The sequence below is a fragment of the Eucyclogobius newberryi genome, unplaced genomic scaffold (genome assembly GCF_026437365.1).
Source record: "Eucyclogobius newberryi isolate DKJ021-1_F unplaced genomic scaffold, fEucNew1.0.hap1 SCAF_15, whole genome shotgun sequence".
NCBI lineage: Eukaryota > Metazoa > Chordata > Actinopteri > Gobiiformes > Gobiidae > Eucyclogobius > Eucyclogobius newberryi.
In genome coordinates, this window is record NW_027315779.1 from 17,854,050 (window position 1) to 17,871,056 (window position 17,007).

The 17,007-nt window shown below is 41.6% G+C and overlaps 1 protein-coding gene across 4 annotated transcripts in view; it reads left to right on the forward strand.

Moving 5' to 3' along the window:
• LOC140360968 (unconventional myosin-XVIIIa-like) overlaps positions 1–17,007 on the forward strand; it is a 49,638-nt gene that overhangs the window by 29,176 nt on the left and 3,455 nt on the right. For 3 of the 4 annotated variants that reach the window (XM_072446492.1, XM_072446493.1, XM_072446495.1), the window contains 16 exons: positions 157–284; positions 445–599; positions 1,676–1,799; positions 1,909–2,109; positions 2,252–2,362; positions 2,913–3,017; positions 3,205–3,351; positions 4,148–4,261; positions 4,932–5,048; positions 5,303–5,386; positions 6,921–7,058; positions 9,950–10,135; positions 10,206–10,345; positions 10,808–10,852; positions 14,278–14,400; positions 14,872–16,218. In XM_072446492.1, the coding sequence (XP_072302593.1) occupies positions 157–284; positions 445–599; positions 1,676–1,799; positions 1,909–2,109; positions 2,252–2,362; positions 2,913–3,017; positions 3,205–3,351; positions 4,148–4,261; positions 4,932–5,048; positions 5,303–5,386; positions 6,921–7,058; positions 9,950–10,135; positions 10,206–10,345; positions 10,808–10,852; positions 14,278–14,400; positions 14,872–16,204 (3,251 nt within the window). In that variant the 3' untranslated portion in view covers positions 16,205–16,218. The remainder of the gene's footprint in view (positions 1–156; positions 285–444; positions 600–1,675; positions 1,800–1,908; positions 2,110–2,251; positions 2,363–2,912; positions 3,018–3,204; positions 3,352–4,147; positions 4,262–4,931; positions 5,049–5,302; positions 5,387–6,920; positions 7,059–9,949; positions 10,136–10,205; positions 10,346–10,807; positions 10,853–14,277; positions 14,401–14,871; positions 16,219–17,007) is intronic. The other variant, XM_072446496.1, reaches the window with a different exon arrangement.

A 17,007-nucleotide genomic window follows, 5' to 3' on the forward strand; every position in this document is an offset into this window, starting at 1 on the left:
TTCGTTTCTATCACAAGCATAGTGTGCCACATAAACCATCATTTCTGTGCTTTCAGTCTCTCTCTCTCTGAGCTTCCAGCCTTCCCCGCATTAAAAAGCAGGAGACTTCCAAATGTCACACACAGCCGTTTTCTTAAATCCATGTCGTCTCAACAGGAGGAGAGTGGCGTATCAAATACAACCGAGCCATTCGTGAAATGGAGTTCATCAAAAAGAAACTTCAACAAGAGTTTGAGGACAAGCTGGAGACAGAGCAGCAGAGCAAAAGGCAACTGGACAGAAAGGCAAGACTGTAACAATAAAATTACATACAAAAATATTACATACACAAAATATGTACTTGAATCTAACATATTCCTACTTAATAGCTCATGTCACAAATTCTATAAAGAGCATATTCTAAAACTGAAAACATTGTTTAAACGTTTTCTCTGTCTGTTGCAGCTGGCTGAGCTGCAGACAGACCATGAGGATGTGCAGCGCTCTGTGCAGCAGCTGAAAAAGAAATGCCAGAAACTGACGGCTGAGCTGCAGGACACCAAGCTCCACCTGGAGGGCCTGCAGAGCCGCAACCACGATCTGGAGAAGAAACAGCGCAAGTCAGTTTGAAAATAGATGTCTATTTTTGTACCTGTCTGGTGGTGCCTGTCCATCAGTCTGCTTCCGGCCCTTGTCCCTGTCTCGCAAACACATTAAACAGAAAGGATGTCTCTATTCTCCTTGGATGGCTAAGTGCAGACACTCAGGGCCACCCAGCAGAACACTAAAGTTTTCTTTAATTTGAATAGTGACTGAGATGTTCTGTAATCTGTAGAATTGCATTAGCTGCGAAAATGACTCAGACTTTAAGCACTTGAGAAGCTATCGCCGTGGCAGAATGTGATCTCTCCCCTGTGGCTAATTGAAGATGCTCTGTGGGTGAAATTATTTTCAGCTGCACTCCAGAGAGAAAAACAGGGAGTCACAATGAGCTGACGGCATGAAACACTTAGCCGTTAAGTTCACCAACCATAAGTGTTTCTGCCCCAGACAATTGAAGACAACATTTTGCACATTGTTACAGCCCAGTTGTAAATTGATGGCTAATGAAAGGGGATAAGCCCTGAGGCAAGCAATCAAGCTGTAGAGTCTGTTATATCCAGAGTCAACTATCTAACAACCCCCTTTTATGGAATTGTACTTTATCCTCCTGTGTAAACATCTGCTAATGACGTTACTTCTCTCTAAATTATATTCTATGCCAGTGATATTTTGGATGTGTTAGCAGGGGAGCATGAATAAAATGCACAACCGACTAAATGCATTCAATTATATTAATTATATAATGTCTAAAACTGAAATGTATTTACGCCAATTTGTCACCATACTTCAAAGTCAAATTTGATGTTTGTTTTTTATTCTGTAAGAATATTTTTACCTGCCCACTTAATTGACAGAATAGTGTTGTGCAAAATGGAAGGGGGGTAAGAGTGGGGAAAAGACATTCAACAAGCTGGGAATTTAACTCACTACGTTTAGCCCAGCACAAAGCCTAGCATATGCCCTGCGACCCATCCCCATTGCCATAGTTCAGTTTATTGTTTTTTATCAGAAACAGTTTCTAAAATCCCACTTTACTCACTTCCTGTAGATGCCTTATCTCTCCATTTACACCTGTTGTATGTGTTTTTTCCAGATTTGACCTGGAGCAGAACCAAACTCAGGCCGAGGCACAGAGAGAGCGCAGCCAGAGGGAGAAGCTGGCCCGCGAGAAAGACATCCTGACTGCTGAGATGTTTAACCTCCGTCAGCAGCTGCAGGTAAGCTACTCCACCATAACCAGATGTACCCTCGCTACCTCTCCTGGGGCTCACTGTCTACTCCTTCTGACATAACTGGGCTGCTTTATTGTACATCTTCCATCTGCAGGACAAGGACGCAGAGCTGTGTGCAACAAATGTGAAAGTGCAGCAGCTGGAGGCCGAGCTACAAGAAATATCCTCCCAGGAGTCCAAGGATGAAGCCTCGCTGGGCAAAGTCAAGAAGCAGCTTCGCGACCTGGAGGCCAAGGTGAAAGACCAGGAGGAGGAGCTGGACGAACAGGCTGGGACGATACAGATGCTAGAGCAGGTGCGACAACAAATTGGGCCAACATTTTTTCTGTTGTTTTAATTCTCTCTGTTAACATTTGAATTATTGCAAATACGTACCGAGCCTGATCACAGCGTCTACATAATAGCCACGAAAGGTGATTTTGTTCATGTATTCCCAGGCTAAGCTGCGCCTGGAGATGGAGATGGAAAGGCAGCGGCAGACCCACTCCAAAGATATTGACAGCAAAGATGAAGAAGTGGACGAAATCAGACGTTCCTGTACTAAGAAGGTAATTTTGCTCTTCTCTGTTTTATTGCGTATTTAATGTAGAAATATGATGCTTTTTCTGGTATTTAAGTGAGTAAGTAAGTAAGTAAGTAAGTAAGTAAGTAAGTAAGGGGTTTATTGACTTCCTGTTAAAACCAACAGAATTTGGTAGTGGAGACAGGGGGAGGTGAAAATAGAATTTTTCTGAGAATGCAAGTTATCTGCGTTTTACTTGTTTAAAATTAATTTGAAAATACTCATTTATGCCTTTATTTCTTTGTTTTTTGAGTTTTTATTGCATTGTGATTTTAATGTATTTTTATGGTTTTGTAAAACACTTTTTATGAATAATGCCATACAAATAAAAATGTGATTGATTGAATGCAGGACAATACAGAGTTACTCCAACATTTATCAACTGATTTACACATTTGAGTATGCTAATGATGAAGCAATACTGTTTTATTTTTGTTTGTAGTGCAGACACAATGATTGAATGATGGTTTAGTTGGTTCTCTAACAATAGGGTTTTACTTGTGTCATTTGTCATGTGTTTTTGATGTGCCCTGAAGCTGAAGCAGATGGAGGTGCAGTTGGAGGAGGAGTACGAGGACAAGCAGAAAGTCCTACGTGAAAGACGAGATCTGGAGTCCAAATTGTTGAATGCCCAGGACCAGGTATTCACAGTATTCTTCTGTCTCTTCTCTTCTGGTCTATGTTGCTGAAGTTAAGTGCATGTGATTGAGTGCGCCACTTGTTTTTGATCGGAAAAAACAGCTATTGAGTTTCAAGCAGCGCTGAGTATTTCTAAGTATGATGGAAATATAGAGTATTGTGTCTAGAGGTGAGCGGTTTGTCATCTAGGTGAGTCAGAGGGACGTGGAGACGGAGAAGAGACTGAGGAAGGACCTGAAGAGAACCAAAGTCCTGCTGGCCGACGCACAGATCATGCTGGACCACCTGAAAAGTAATGCTCCCAGCAAGAGGGAGATTGCACAGCTCAAAAATCAAGTATGTCACAGGTTACTGGTATAAATCCATTGGCAGTTTAGTTTTAGAGACAGCTTGCTTTGACATTTATGGTTAGACTCATTTTGTCTTAACAATTATTCTTAGAGATGAAAGGCTGCAGTTTGTTAGAAAAAAATGCTTCAATGCCGCTGTTAGGAGCAGTGAGCTGCCGTACAGCGCTGGAATACCATCTCCAGATCTTGAGCTCAACTTGGACAGGACTACACTACCGCAGCTGGGGGATTTTACCTATGGTGGATGTTTTGGGTTGATGGGGGAAACCGGAGTGCCCGGAGGAAACCAACCCAGGGGAGAAACATGCAAACGTTTAAATTCCACCTAATGCTGGGAGGCGAGAGTCTAGCACTCTGCCACCGCCTATACTTTACAAAGATGTAATTCCTGACACTGGTTTCATCTATAGGTTCAGATGAACGTGATGGACAAGTGGATTAGCCAATCAGGGACACACATTGTCCGTTTGTATCAAAAACATTATGGCTTTTTACCTGGAATAAAGAATAAAATACTATTGAAATACTATTAATCTGAAATAAAAAAATGTAATGGCAGGTTTATATCTGAATTTGGCTCGAGGTGGAGGGAGTAGTGACCAGACTGATATCCCTCTGTATAAAAAAAAATACAGAAAGATATCATTCTGGACCTGCTTGACAACTGTATATTTATGCAGCTATTTTTGGTATGTTTTTATTTTATACTAATATAGATATATGGTTATAGATTATTTTGTACATTTCTATTATAAATATATTTCTCTTTTGTATCCTTTAAGCTGGAGGAGTCAGAGTTTACCTGCGCAGCAGCTGTGAAGGCCCGAAAATGTATGGAGCTGGAAATAGAAGACCTGCACATTCAAATTGAGGACATCGCAAAAACAAAGATATCTGTCAGTTCTTGAATTTATATTCACACATTTTCCACAATCTCTATCCAACATTTATTCAATGATAAAATTCAGACAAGTAAAGAACAAACTGCATGTAACAGAAGAGTTTGTGTGTACTTCCACTGTCTTATATGAATATGCAACATCAAGGCGCAGTGGATTTTAATATAATCAGTGCCCTTTGGCTTCTGTCTGATAGATAAATAAGTCTATTGCTTTTCTTCATCTGTTCGTTACTGGCTGCCTCGTGAGAGCTCTGCCTACACTTCACTCTCACAGACTGAGGTTGTTTGTGTCTCTAGGGAGGAAACTCACAGGGCTGTGTGCCGGTGCTGTGCTTGTTAATTTGAGCATTTATAGCCTGGGAATGTCTGGTAAATGATTTATATTATAGGATGCATTCTGAAGGCCTGAGTCTCGCCCCTGAACACAGAGGATGAACTGTGAATAGGACATCACCAGTATGCTGCGCTGGCCACACTTTTCCCTGCTTAAATGAGCCAATTGATTACTCCAGCCAGACCGCCGTCCACATTATGTTCTATTGCCATTAGATGAGATTCCAGGACTGCCCGGCTTGGCCAGCTAATAACCATTTATCATATTCAAGAGCTCATGAATAAATCTTGTCATTCTCGACTAAATTCTGTTTCCCTTTCACTTTACGCAGTTGGAGGAACAGGTCAGTCGTCTGCAGAGAGAAAAGAACGATCTTCAGTCCAGAATGGAGGAGGACCAGGAGGACTTGAATGAATTGATGAAGAAGCACAAGGCTGCAGTCGCACAGGTAACAATGTAAAATAGAAACAAGAATAATAGTAGGCTGGACATGCTTAAATATAGAGAAAGAAATTATATTCAACATATGGAAAATTCTTAAATTGTACTCTATTCAGAAAATTATTTTTCTTACTACTATAACTAAAATTAATGCATTACAAAAACTTTACATTGCAGTTACTGTATTGTATAATTACAGAACATGCATTAGTTCTGTATTGTCAATTTCATATATTGAAATATGACTATTGACTGTTGTAGTCTGCCAGGGACTTGAACCAGATCAGCGACCTGCAGTCCCAGCTGGAAGAGGCCACAAAGGAGAAGCAAGAGATCCAAGAAAAGGTACAAGGAGGCATTGAAAAGCTCTGCAGGCAGCTGCCAGGAACAGGCCGCTGCCTCAGCACAGCTTTCTGATTAACCCACTGCTTTCTAGTCTTCTGATTGTGACAAAAATACATATTGCTTTTGCCTCTCTAAAGTGGTAAAAAAAAAAAAAAGGTGTTTTTCGGCATATTTTGCAAACAGGGTCTTCAGAATTGATCCAGCAAACTTAAAGGACCGTGCGGACTGATACAACACACACGTGCGTTTGTTTATTAGCGCAACGGAGCGCATTGCATCTCTTGTCTCTCCTCTTTTGCCCCGTACACTGAGGGAACTATATTATGATAGATCCATGCGCTTAGGCACGCGGAAACGTGGGGACGAACCGCACGCGGCTGCAGGTGAGCGGGAGGTGCGTTTTATGATTGATACGTGGCAGGACAAATGATTTATCCACGCCACGAGGAAATATGATAAAAAAATTGCTGAAAAAAATCGTCCATTCCACCTTTAATTGTATTCTTTAACATTTTTATATTTCCAAAAATGTCACAAGGAATGTCCTACTTAAAAGACAACACTGTATATTTATCAAAATCCATCAAATGCTTCAGCTCTCCCAGCAAACATAAAAGGTACTTTCAGAGTTCTGTTCTGTTTTGTTTGTAAACCATGGCTCATTAATTAAGGGTTAGACTGGGCATCAATGCAGATTGGTGCTGTTAAAAGGTTAATGCACCTGATTCAACGTTACACTCATGAGCAGGCTTTTATGTTGTTTTTCTCTGAAGATGACCTCCAACTTTTCATGTGTGGATAAAATCATGTTTTTCATTTCGGTTATGCATTTTGCCTGGACAATCATTATTAGCTGAGCTGGAAATTCACATTAGCAGCACTTAATAGCATTAGTCACCCACACTTATTTAAAATATATATTTATTTCCTTTGCCAGCTAAAAATGTTAATCCACTGGCTGATTACAAAATTCACAAATTCAGATATAGTGACTCCTAACCAAAGAATGAAATGGGCAAACTGTGGCATCCGCAATTTCACTCATTAGCACATTAGCAATAATATTTTGCTATCATGTGAGTAGTACTAAGCTACTAAGCATTGGTTGCCCTTCTGGTTGCGCCACCTGCCACAATTACTGTTTCCCATCACAAGTCACAAAGTAGAGCTGCACTACACATTGTTAAGAGCTGTCCCAGACATCAGTGATTGCCATCTAAAGCAACTGACCTTCAAGGGGTTATCTCATCCTAGGAGGCATGAGTTCTTGTATCCTTCCTTGTATCAAAGACTAAGTCCAAATCCCCCCCTTCTTTGAAGTTATTCATTAGTTAGTACACTGTCTTCCGGGCCAGTGTGGTATCAATTTGCCCTTTCCCAGTCAGGAGAAATGTTTTATAATGTTTTCAAAGCCCATGTTATATCCCAAATGCTGCTCTTTTTGAGCCGATTTGGAAGTTACTATTCAAAAGCATCATAATTGACCCAAAAAAGTCTTCAAAGTACTTAAATACTGATGGTGTGTCATCGACAGCTCCATTCCCTGCAGAGTCAGCTCGAATTTCAGGAACAGTCAATGGTGGAGAAGTCTCTGGTCAGTCGGCAGGAGGCCAAGATCCGAGAGCTGGAGACCAAAGTGGAGTATGAGAGGACCCAGATGAAACGATTGGAGGTAAGATTACTCACTACATCCTGTGTATACTGTATACTGTATACTATCTCCATCTCCACACATCTCTTGGAGCTTGAGGGTTCTGCGCAGTATATTTGCTGTTCCTAGCACTGTACATTTCTGGACTGAGATATCTGATGTTTTCCTGGGATCTGCTCAAGCCATTCCTCCAGTTTGGGGGTCACTGCCGATCACTACGGGCACCACCTATACCTTCACGCTCCAGGCATTCTCCAGCTCCTCTCTGAGCCCTCAGTATTCATCCAGTTTCTCATGTTCCTTTTTCCTGATGTTGTCAACACTTGGAATTGCCATGTCAACCATAACGGCTTTCCTCTGCTCTTTATCCACTAGCACAATGTCTGGTTGGTTTGCCATTAACATTCTCTACCACCTTTGGGGGTGTTTCCCACCTTGGGATTTCCAGTCCCTACTCTGCACAGATGTTTTTGTACACTATTCCAGCCACCTGGTTATGGCGCTCCATGCATGCTGTCCCTGCCGGGGACAGGGATCTTGCACCCTGCAGTTATGTGCGGGATGGTCTCAGGGCCCCCTTTGCACAGCCTACACCTTGGGTCTTGTCTGGAATGGTAGATCTGGGCCTCTATTGATCTGGTGCTCAGTGCCTGTTCCTGTGCTGCCATGATGAGTGCCTCTGTGCTGTCCTTCAGACCGGCCCGCTCTAGCCTTTGGTAGAATTTCTTGATATCAGCCACTTCAAGGCAAGGCAAGGCAAGGCAAGACAAGTTTATTTGTAGAGCACATTTCATACACAAGGCAATTCAAAGTGCTTCACACAACAGGAAAAACATGGATTCAAATCACAAAGAAATTACAGAAATCGCAAAACATTTTAAGACAGTTAAAGACCTCACAGACCGACCCCAGTTTGTGAGAGCCCGGAACTGTGTGTCTGACACTCGGACCTGCAGTGTGGGGGCGCCCCAGGGCACTGTCCTCGCGCCCTTTCTCTTCACCCTTTACACTGCAGACTTCAGACATGACACGGACAGCTGTGTCCTGCAGAAGTTCTCTGACGACTCTGCCATCATCGGACTCATCACGGACGACGATGACGAGGAGTACAGGGGACTGGCGCAGGACTTTGTGGACTGGTGTCAGCGGAACCACCTCCTCATCAACGCGGGGAAGACCAAGGAGATGGTGGTGGATTTCCGCAGACACCACCCCACTGCCCCCTCGCCAGTGAACATCCAGGGACGGGACATTGAGAGAGTGGACTCATACAAGTACCTGGGTGTTCATCTGAACCACAAACTGGACTGGACTCATAACACAGACGCACTGTACAGGAAGAGCCAGAGTCGGCTCTACCTCCTGAGGGGACTCAGGTCTTTTGGATTGACAGGGCCGCTCCTGAAGACCTTCTACGACTCTGTGGTGGCATCAGCCCTCCTGTACGATGTGGCCTGCTGGAGCAGCAGCATCACAGAGAGGGAGAGGAAGAGGCTGGACAGAGTCATCAAGAAGTCCAGCTCCGTCCTGGGCTGTGCTCTGGACTCGGTGCAGGAGGTGGGGGACAGGAGGGTCCTGGCTAGATTCACATCTATGCTGGACCATGAGTGTCACCCCCGCAGGACACTCTGTCCACTCTGGAGAGCAGCTTCAGTGAGAGACTGATCCACCCTCACTGTGTGAAGGAAAGGTTCCGTAGGTCTTTCCTTCCTGCTGCTGTCAGACTTTATAACAAAAACTGTTAGTACTGAACACTCGCAATACTGACCTAACCTAATACTGATGTGCAATTCTGTCATATGTGCAATTGCTGTTGGAATTCATGTGCAATTCATGTGCAATTACTGTGAAATTCATGTGCAATCTATGTGCTGTCGTGACACATATTCATGTGCAATTACTGTCGTGATCACATGCAATGGTATTTATATATTTATTTATTTATTTATTTGTCTATGGGAGTTTTTTATTTATTTATAGGAGATCTTCTACTGAAAGTGTTTTTCAGACTTCCTATAAGTGATCTGTTCTTCTGTATCTACCTCTGTATCTACCTGCGTTGCACCAATGAAATTTCCGAATGTGGGACAATAAAGGAATATCTTATCTTTTCTTACATGAAAGAGAAGAGTGCGAAAAAAATCATTTCAGTCATATGCCCAGCTAAACAAAACAGTTTAGCTTAGATTAGAACATTGTCAGAGTAGAGGCCTGTCTCACATCTTCAAGATGTTCCACTGTTCCAGATTTTAGCTGCATAAAACTGAAACGCAGATTCCCCATGTTTAGTTAAGTTTAGTCAGTTATGTTCTGGTCCCATGTATCCCATGTAGGGGCTTGTCCTCCCATGATAGTCCCTCATCCAGCACCTCTTCCTCTGTCCCCCATTGATACATTCACTGAGCCTGTCATCTGTAGGGGCCTTGTCCTTGATGTACTTGTGGATCTTGGATTTTTCATCCTGGATAGTGGCTCTCACACTCACTAGTCCACCACCTCCTTCTTTCTGGCTAGTGTAGAGTCTCTAGGGTCTCTGGTGTGTTTTGGCAGCTCTTTGGTCTTACCCATGTAGTTGGAGTCTGACTGATGTGGGGTGGACACGTGTCTTTATGCAGCTTACAAACTCAAACAGGTGTTACTAATGTAGATGAATAATTTAAGGCTTGCTGATTTGCAGGTGTCCAAATACTTATTTTAAAAATCATACAATGTGATTTTTGTCTTCAAATTATTTCTCTCACAGTGGAAATGCACCTACGATGACAAGTGGGAGAACTTGCAAAATCACTGGGTGTTCAAATACTTTTTTTCCTCACTGTATATATATTTATTATTTTGTACAGATTATACGCTATACTATATATTTTTTTTCTTCTGTTAAACTCAATGCAAACTTTATAATGTCTCTTTAGAGTCTAGTGAACCGTCTAAAAGAAAATCTGGAGAAGATGACTGAGGAGAGAAACCAGCGCATCGCTGCAGAGAACCGTGAAAAAGAGCAGAATAAGAGAGTCCTGAGGCAGATAAGGGACATGAAGGAGGAGATGACTGAGCTGTCCAAGAAGGAGGGAGAGGCCAGCCGCAAAAAGCATGAACTGGTACAGCCGTGTGTGGGCCATCGATAACTGTAAGTAGATAGCACTCACTAAATTGTAATCCTTTCACCAGGAAATGGACATAGAGAGTTTAGAAGCAGCAAACCAGAGCCTACAAATGGATCTGAAACTAGCCTTCAAAAGGATAGGTGACCTTCAGGCGGCCATCGAGGATGAGATGGAAAGTGATGATGATGATGATCTTATAAACAGGTAAAATATTTTTTCTTGTCTCAGTCTAGCAGAGTTTTATACATAAAAGTTACAGCTATGCAGAAATGAAGTGCAATAACCTGCTTAGTGTAGAACCGCAAGTTTTCACTTTCAAAAGGCTGTCAGTCACGACTTAGTCCTTTTTCATATCTCCCACGTTGCCACATCAAATCCTCTCTAACTTCTTTTGTACTCCCACCAATGCGTTTAATTTGATTCCTATATTTCGTCTCCACTGGTTTCCCATGTTTGCACAGAGGTTGAGAGTCGTGCTTGCTGTGAAGTCAACTCAGGTAAACAGTTGTACAGGCCTCTTCAAGAGATGAAATATACATAGTAGCACTGTTTGAAAAAGACTCAACTGATTTACTATGTCAGGTGCTGCATAATTCCTGTTATCTTATTGGGTACCACTTGGAGTTGTTTATGCGTCTCACTTTTCTTTTTTTTTTCTTCTGGCAGTTTGCAAGATATGGTGACAAAATACCAGAAACGAAAGAACAAAACGTGAGAATGAAAAATGCATGCTTTGCCCCTTTTTTAACAGCATGAAGGAATAATGCAGTATTACTTTATATTTGTAGTGTGGATAAGGCATTGTTATAAAGAATGGTAACCCATGCAAGAACTGTATCTCTGATAAGAGGGATGCCCCTGCTGTTTCATTTTGCTTTTATTTCATGCTTTCAGGTGTCTGTTCACAGTCTGCCTGGTTGGATCTTATGAAATATCAGAAAATATAGCAATAATTTAGATTTGAAAAAAGTGAACAAAATGCCTCAACCTCACACATTCTTTCTTTAACCAGGGGGATGGAAAATATGCTCATTGAGCTGCTGTAATACTGCATCATTGTCTCTACGATCATCAACAGCCATCATCCTTTCGCTAGATTTGAGCCCTCTTCAGAAACCTTCATCCGCTGCATTTGTTTGAAATCATAGCTGTCGTGGAATTAATTTACTCTCTCAGTCATTTTCTCCTTTCTATCTTTCCAACAAGTCAAGAACAAGTAGATGCCAATTCATTTGGGGGAAATAAACTGGTTTCATTCCCAAACGCTGGATCTGACACCTTACTTTTAGTGTTATGCATTGATTTTGCATGCTCACCCATTTTGCATACTGCATTATTGATTTATACATATTACAAATTACTTTTTTGTTGCTTACTTTCCGATTGCTCATTCAGAATCTCCCCTGAAAATAGGCAGAGGTTTTGGATTCTTGAGTAATATTCGTATCTTAATATACATTTGCACACTGGTTATCTTAATATACATTTGCACACTGGTTATCTTTATATACATTTGCACACTGGTTATTTCTGTCATTGTTAGTAGAGAGTACATTGTATAAGAAAGAATCATTGTAGCTTGTACATGAGACTACAAATGTAATTCCACGCATGTCTTTCTCTGACTAATCTCCTTTAGAAGCACTTTATATTCATATTGTTACAAATGATCACCTTGGGTAACTTAGTAATGCTTAGTCATCAGTCTGAATTCTAATGGTGTAATCAAAAGCTCCGTGTTTGGTAAAATTCAATATCCAGGTATTTTGCAAAAAACAATCTGTAGCTTCTAAAATTCATACCTTTATCCCAGTATATCAAAGTGTAGTTAGTTTGATGCTGACACAGCCATCACAATCTGTAGCCTATACCTCTATTTGCGTTACATTTATTTGACCACCCTTTTGTGTTCAAACAAAGCAAGAATGTCACTGCATTTAGTTTTAGGGGGCAAAAAATCTTGTTGTTCAATGTTCTTATTGCATGCAGCATAAAGCAGCATGACCGAACAAAAAAGGTGACTCTGTCTATGTAAGTGGAGATGAGACTCATGTCTAAAATGACCATTCCTTTTTTCCACCATGAAAAGTATCCAAACCTGGCACCTATTCTAAACTTAGAGAAGTGCTAAACTTATAGAACTAAGCCATATACCGAGTTTGATACTGACTGTAAGCATTTGTGACAGAGATTTACAACCGCTGCAGCCCAATTGTCAGAAGCGATTAATGTTCACTTCTAAATTCTTGGGGCTTCGGTTGTATCTACGAGCCTCAGGACTGGTTAGCTACTAGTGTGAGACCAAGGACAAATCGCTTGTGACACCATTTGCAAAGCACTCAATTGCAAGCCACCTTTTATTTTGTGTATGTGTGTTCTGGTGAATGGGGGGATGAAGGGATTTTGTTTAACTGCAGGGTTTAACTAATTGTTTGTGCTATAAATCATGCTAAAAAGCAGGGATAACAGTGCTGACAAATGTAGGCAGTGTAATCAACTTAACAGTGATAATGAAGCTATTTGTTTCCAGGGAGGAATATTTTGTGTGGCCGTGCAAAATTACATACACTGCATTTTATTTGATCATTGTCAGATGGGGTTTATAGGGCAGTGCATTTAGGCTGGAACTAGTATGGGCACAATATATTTGCTATTGGAAGATAATGCCTTGGTAGAGGTCTGTTTCTATTTCCTTTTTTTTAATACAATTTTCATATTTATGCAAACTACCAGGTAGAAGATGGGCTTGTCTCTGTAACATTGTCTACCGTCCTATGATAAAGTGGTCAAAGTAACAATAGAAACTAAGAGAGTACCAGCAGTGCCATTTTCATGAAAATGCTTTTAAGCAACCCACCAGAAAGGAGCAGCCACAGAGAGAACACTTTGTTCTTTAGAAAACCAGATTGAATGTGAACCACAATGCACAGTGACAAAGCAAATAGTGTGCAGTTCAATGGGAGCATAGACACATGTCTGCACTATGTGGGCAAATGACAGGATTCAACACTCCAAATCCACTTGTAAATTTGCTATGTTTGGTCTTAACATTTTGCACTGATGCAGTTATACACCCTTGTTTCACATAAACAATGTGCCTCACCACATTTTTAATGACAGTCACCTGTCACAATGCACTTGGCGGAGCTAAATCTTTAATTCAACAAGAGTAAACAAGGTGCACATTTTAGATTGATGAAACATGACAGTTTGAAAGCTGCATTGGGTAGGAGCATAAATAACTGTAATTCTAACATGACAGGTCAAACATACTTACAGGACTGTCATTTATCACCAAATGTGATCTTCATGTAGGAAAAATAGCCACCATCTGTGTGTCTTTAAATTGTACATAAATATTTATATTTTTTAACAAACTCAAATCATCAATAAAATGAAAGTCAAATGTGGCCTTCACAACATCCTTGAGCTGCTTTTAAACTGTAATGTGGAATTGATTTTCACACATCAAGTACCGGTATATGCGGGTGCCAATGCCATGTTTGAAGAAGCTTGTGGGAAGATGTTGAATTTGACATCAATGTATTCCACACATTACAGCCATTAAAGCAACACTGATGTAAAGGTGATTTTGTTTCAGTCATCCATGCCGTTTCCTGTCACATTAACCTTCCTTCACAATGGGATGCATAATTCAAAAACATTCACCGCTGATTGGAGACAAATGAAAGAGGATTGACCTTATCCAAGTGGGATCTCTTGTGCTTTTTCACTTGGATCCAGGGGTCTGCATGTATTGATTGTTATGTCAGGACTAAGGCCATGGGGCTGTCTCATGGCTCCACTCCAATAACGATCACTAAGAGACATGCCACACAGATGCTCCCAGCCCAAATGTAGCAAAACAAGTTAATTATGCCTCCTAGTGCATCATCTATATTCTGTCCAGATCACGACTTTGCCTGACTCTTCAACATCTGTTTATCATTCTGTGCTATTTTTACACTACTGGCTATCAAACTAATTGCATTTAATCTGTTGCAATTCTAACCTTTGCATCTTGAGATTAATAGGAACATTTAATTAATTTTGTATATTAACAAACCTTGACAGCTGCAAGTTGGAGACATCACCATATTTACCTCTCATAACAATGAATCCTTTTTTTTCCGCAGTGGAGATGATACAGAAACAGATTCTGAGGTTGAGGATCGTGTGGATGGAGTTAAGTCTCGGCTTTCAAAGAACAAAGGCACAGCAAAAACCCAGTCTGAAGAAGGGAATCTGAAGAGCAATAGGTCAGTCCTTATGCATCATGACACATCACCACAGTACACCCTGTCACTAACACGGCGATAAAACCTACAGCATTCCCAGGATTACCTGGGGCCCTTTGCTCCAGACAGACGGGTATTTCCTATGATTAGGTGTCATTGCTCTCTTCCAGTGAATCTATCTAATGACGGGAGGCAGAAAGGGAAGCGGCTGCTGTCAAATTTATTGAAGTGGCCTATGGCGAGTTGGCACGCCTGCTAAATGGTGTCTAGCCTCAGTAATATTGCCTTCATCCCTCGCTGATTACCTCTCTTACTGTGTATTGTACATAACAGCAATCAGCAGGGCTGACTCTACCCTGGTTCCAAGGGCAAAATGAAAATGACAAATTGACAGTCTAACATTGAAGTTGAGTGCCAAAAATCTCTGCATCTCTGTATGCCTTGTCCTTCTTCTTCTTCTTGTGGTTGATTGCTAGTGTTATTTTTCTCTAGATATGCAGCAAATGCAGATGTTGTTGATGTAAAAGAAGGCAAAGACAAAACCACTGACGGAATCAAAGATGGAAAAGAGGTTGAATCTGCCCGATCAGTGTCTGTCATGAGTTCACTGAGCTACAGGAAACGCTCCAACCTCAAGGACTCCATAGGGGGTGCCGGTGATGAGAGTTCACTCTTCAGCACTCTGAAAGAACAGATGGACACGCCAGACCACGCCTCTATGCGCAAAGCCAAGTCCAAATCCGGAGACCTCCAGGACGACTGGAAGAAGAGCCAGGCTTCAGATGACCTAGATGACAAAGGTTCAGTCATCTCAATGGCTTATTCTGAAGCCACCAGTCGAGCCAGGAAGAGTTTTGATTCCCGCTGGGCTTCCAAAAGTAGCCCTGAATATGATAAGGAGTCTGTGGTCTCCTCTGTCCGGCTTTCCACCCGGAGGGGAATGCTTGACATGGACGCTGATGACAACAAGTCCACCATCAGCAGTGTTAGCCGCATAAGTCCTCACTCCATTCACCGCAGCTCCTCCTGGAAAGACGAGAGACGCAGCAGCTCCCGTCTGTCTCTTGCACGCAGCTGCGGCCTTAGCGAGTTTGGCCTCCATGATGACGACGATGATGATAGTCGCAGTGTTGCATTCGCAGAGGGAGGCACATCTGCTTATAGCCCACGCTCTCTCAGTCGAAGTTTCTCCAACCCAGGTCAATCTTCTACAACTGACAGTGCTCTACCAGAATTGTCTGACGTCAAAACCGTCTCTCACCGTAACTATTTAGACCCTGATCTAGAGGCTGCAATCAATGAAGTGCTAAGTTTCAAGCCTATTAAGTTCAAACGCAGCAAACTCGAAGAATCAAGTGAAGAGGAAGACAAGGATAAGAAAAGAGAAGATAGTCGAAAGAAGGATGATGAGGGATTAGGAACTTCGAGCTCGACTTTGGACTACAGAACTCGGCCGTCAAGCACCCTCAGCACCAGCAGCTCTAGAAGTCGCAGAGACAAGAAATTCAAAGTTTCTTTGTCTGATGATTCGTCAGATGAGAGACAGAGTAGAAAGAGCTCCAGGGGGAAGAAAGGCAAAAAATCTAAGAAAAGAGGAAAGAAAAAAGTGAGTGAATCAGAATCTTCATCATCTGAGTCCTCATCAGAGTCCTCTTCCGGGTCAATCATCTCGTATCGTAGTTCCAACAGTGTGAAAAGGGCCCCAACCAAAGGATCAGATGATGAGAAGGAGTCGGTAGGGCCAAGCAAAAAGGACAGCAAGAAGAAAAAGAAGAAAATGGACAGTTTGGTGATGAAGTACATGTACAAGCCAGACAGTGACTGAGCCCACACAAGCAGGTGACGCCTGGTGTGAATATAAAGTCTGCCTGATGTCCACCAAGTTTGGTTAACTGCATGTCACTGTATTTGCTTTGTTCTTGATTGAGACATTAACAATGATAAGCATGCTTGTGACATGATGTTCAGCCGCAATATTTTACCCTTTGACCTTGATACAGATATCTTTAACTAATTGGTTAATCTTCTAAGCCAATACTGTTTCAATAATTTGCATAACTATATATTATCTCAACACATCTCATCTAGATATTTGGTATCATATAATAACCACATTCACTGACATACACAATATAACTTATGCCATGTTCTGCTGCCATAACCCACTCAAGTATATTTTTAGAAGGGGGAGCAAACTACTTTCTATTTTGTAAAGATGAATTGTGTCTCTTGGAGTGCCAGTGCTAGTCCTAATGATATTTTCATAGCCTCCTAAGTACAGAGTCTTGGAATAAAACAGTCATCTAACAGATGTTGAAAATGAGACGTCTTGTTCAGTGAAAAGAGTTTAAAGATGTTCAACATGACTGTTATTTTAGTGGATAATGTACATCATAATTAAGAAATAAAAAACTGAGTTTAGCTTTGGGGTTTCAAAGGCCTATCTGTTTAAAGGAAAATTTATTGACAGTCACAGCATCTGCCTGTCCTCTGTTAGTCTAAAACATGCATGCCAGAGTGAGTCATTATTTTGGGAGGACAGCTGCCCTTGAACACTCTCTTTCCAGTGGAGTATTAGCTTCTGCATAAATAACAGAGAAGTGTTGGATGGGATTATTATACAAGATC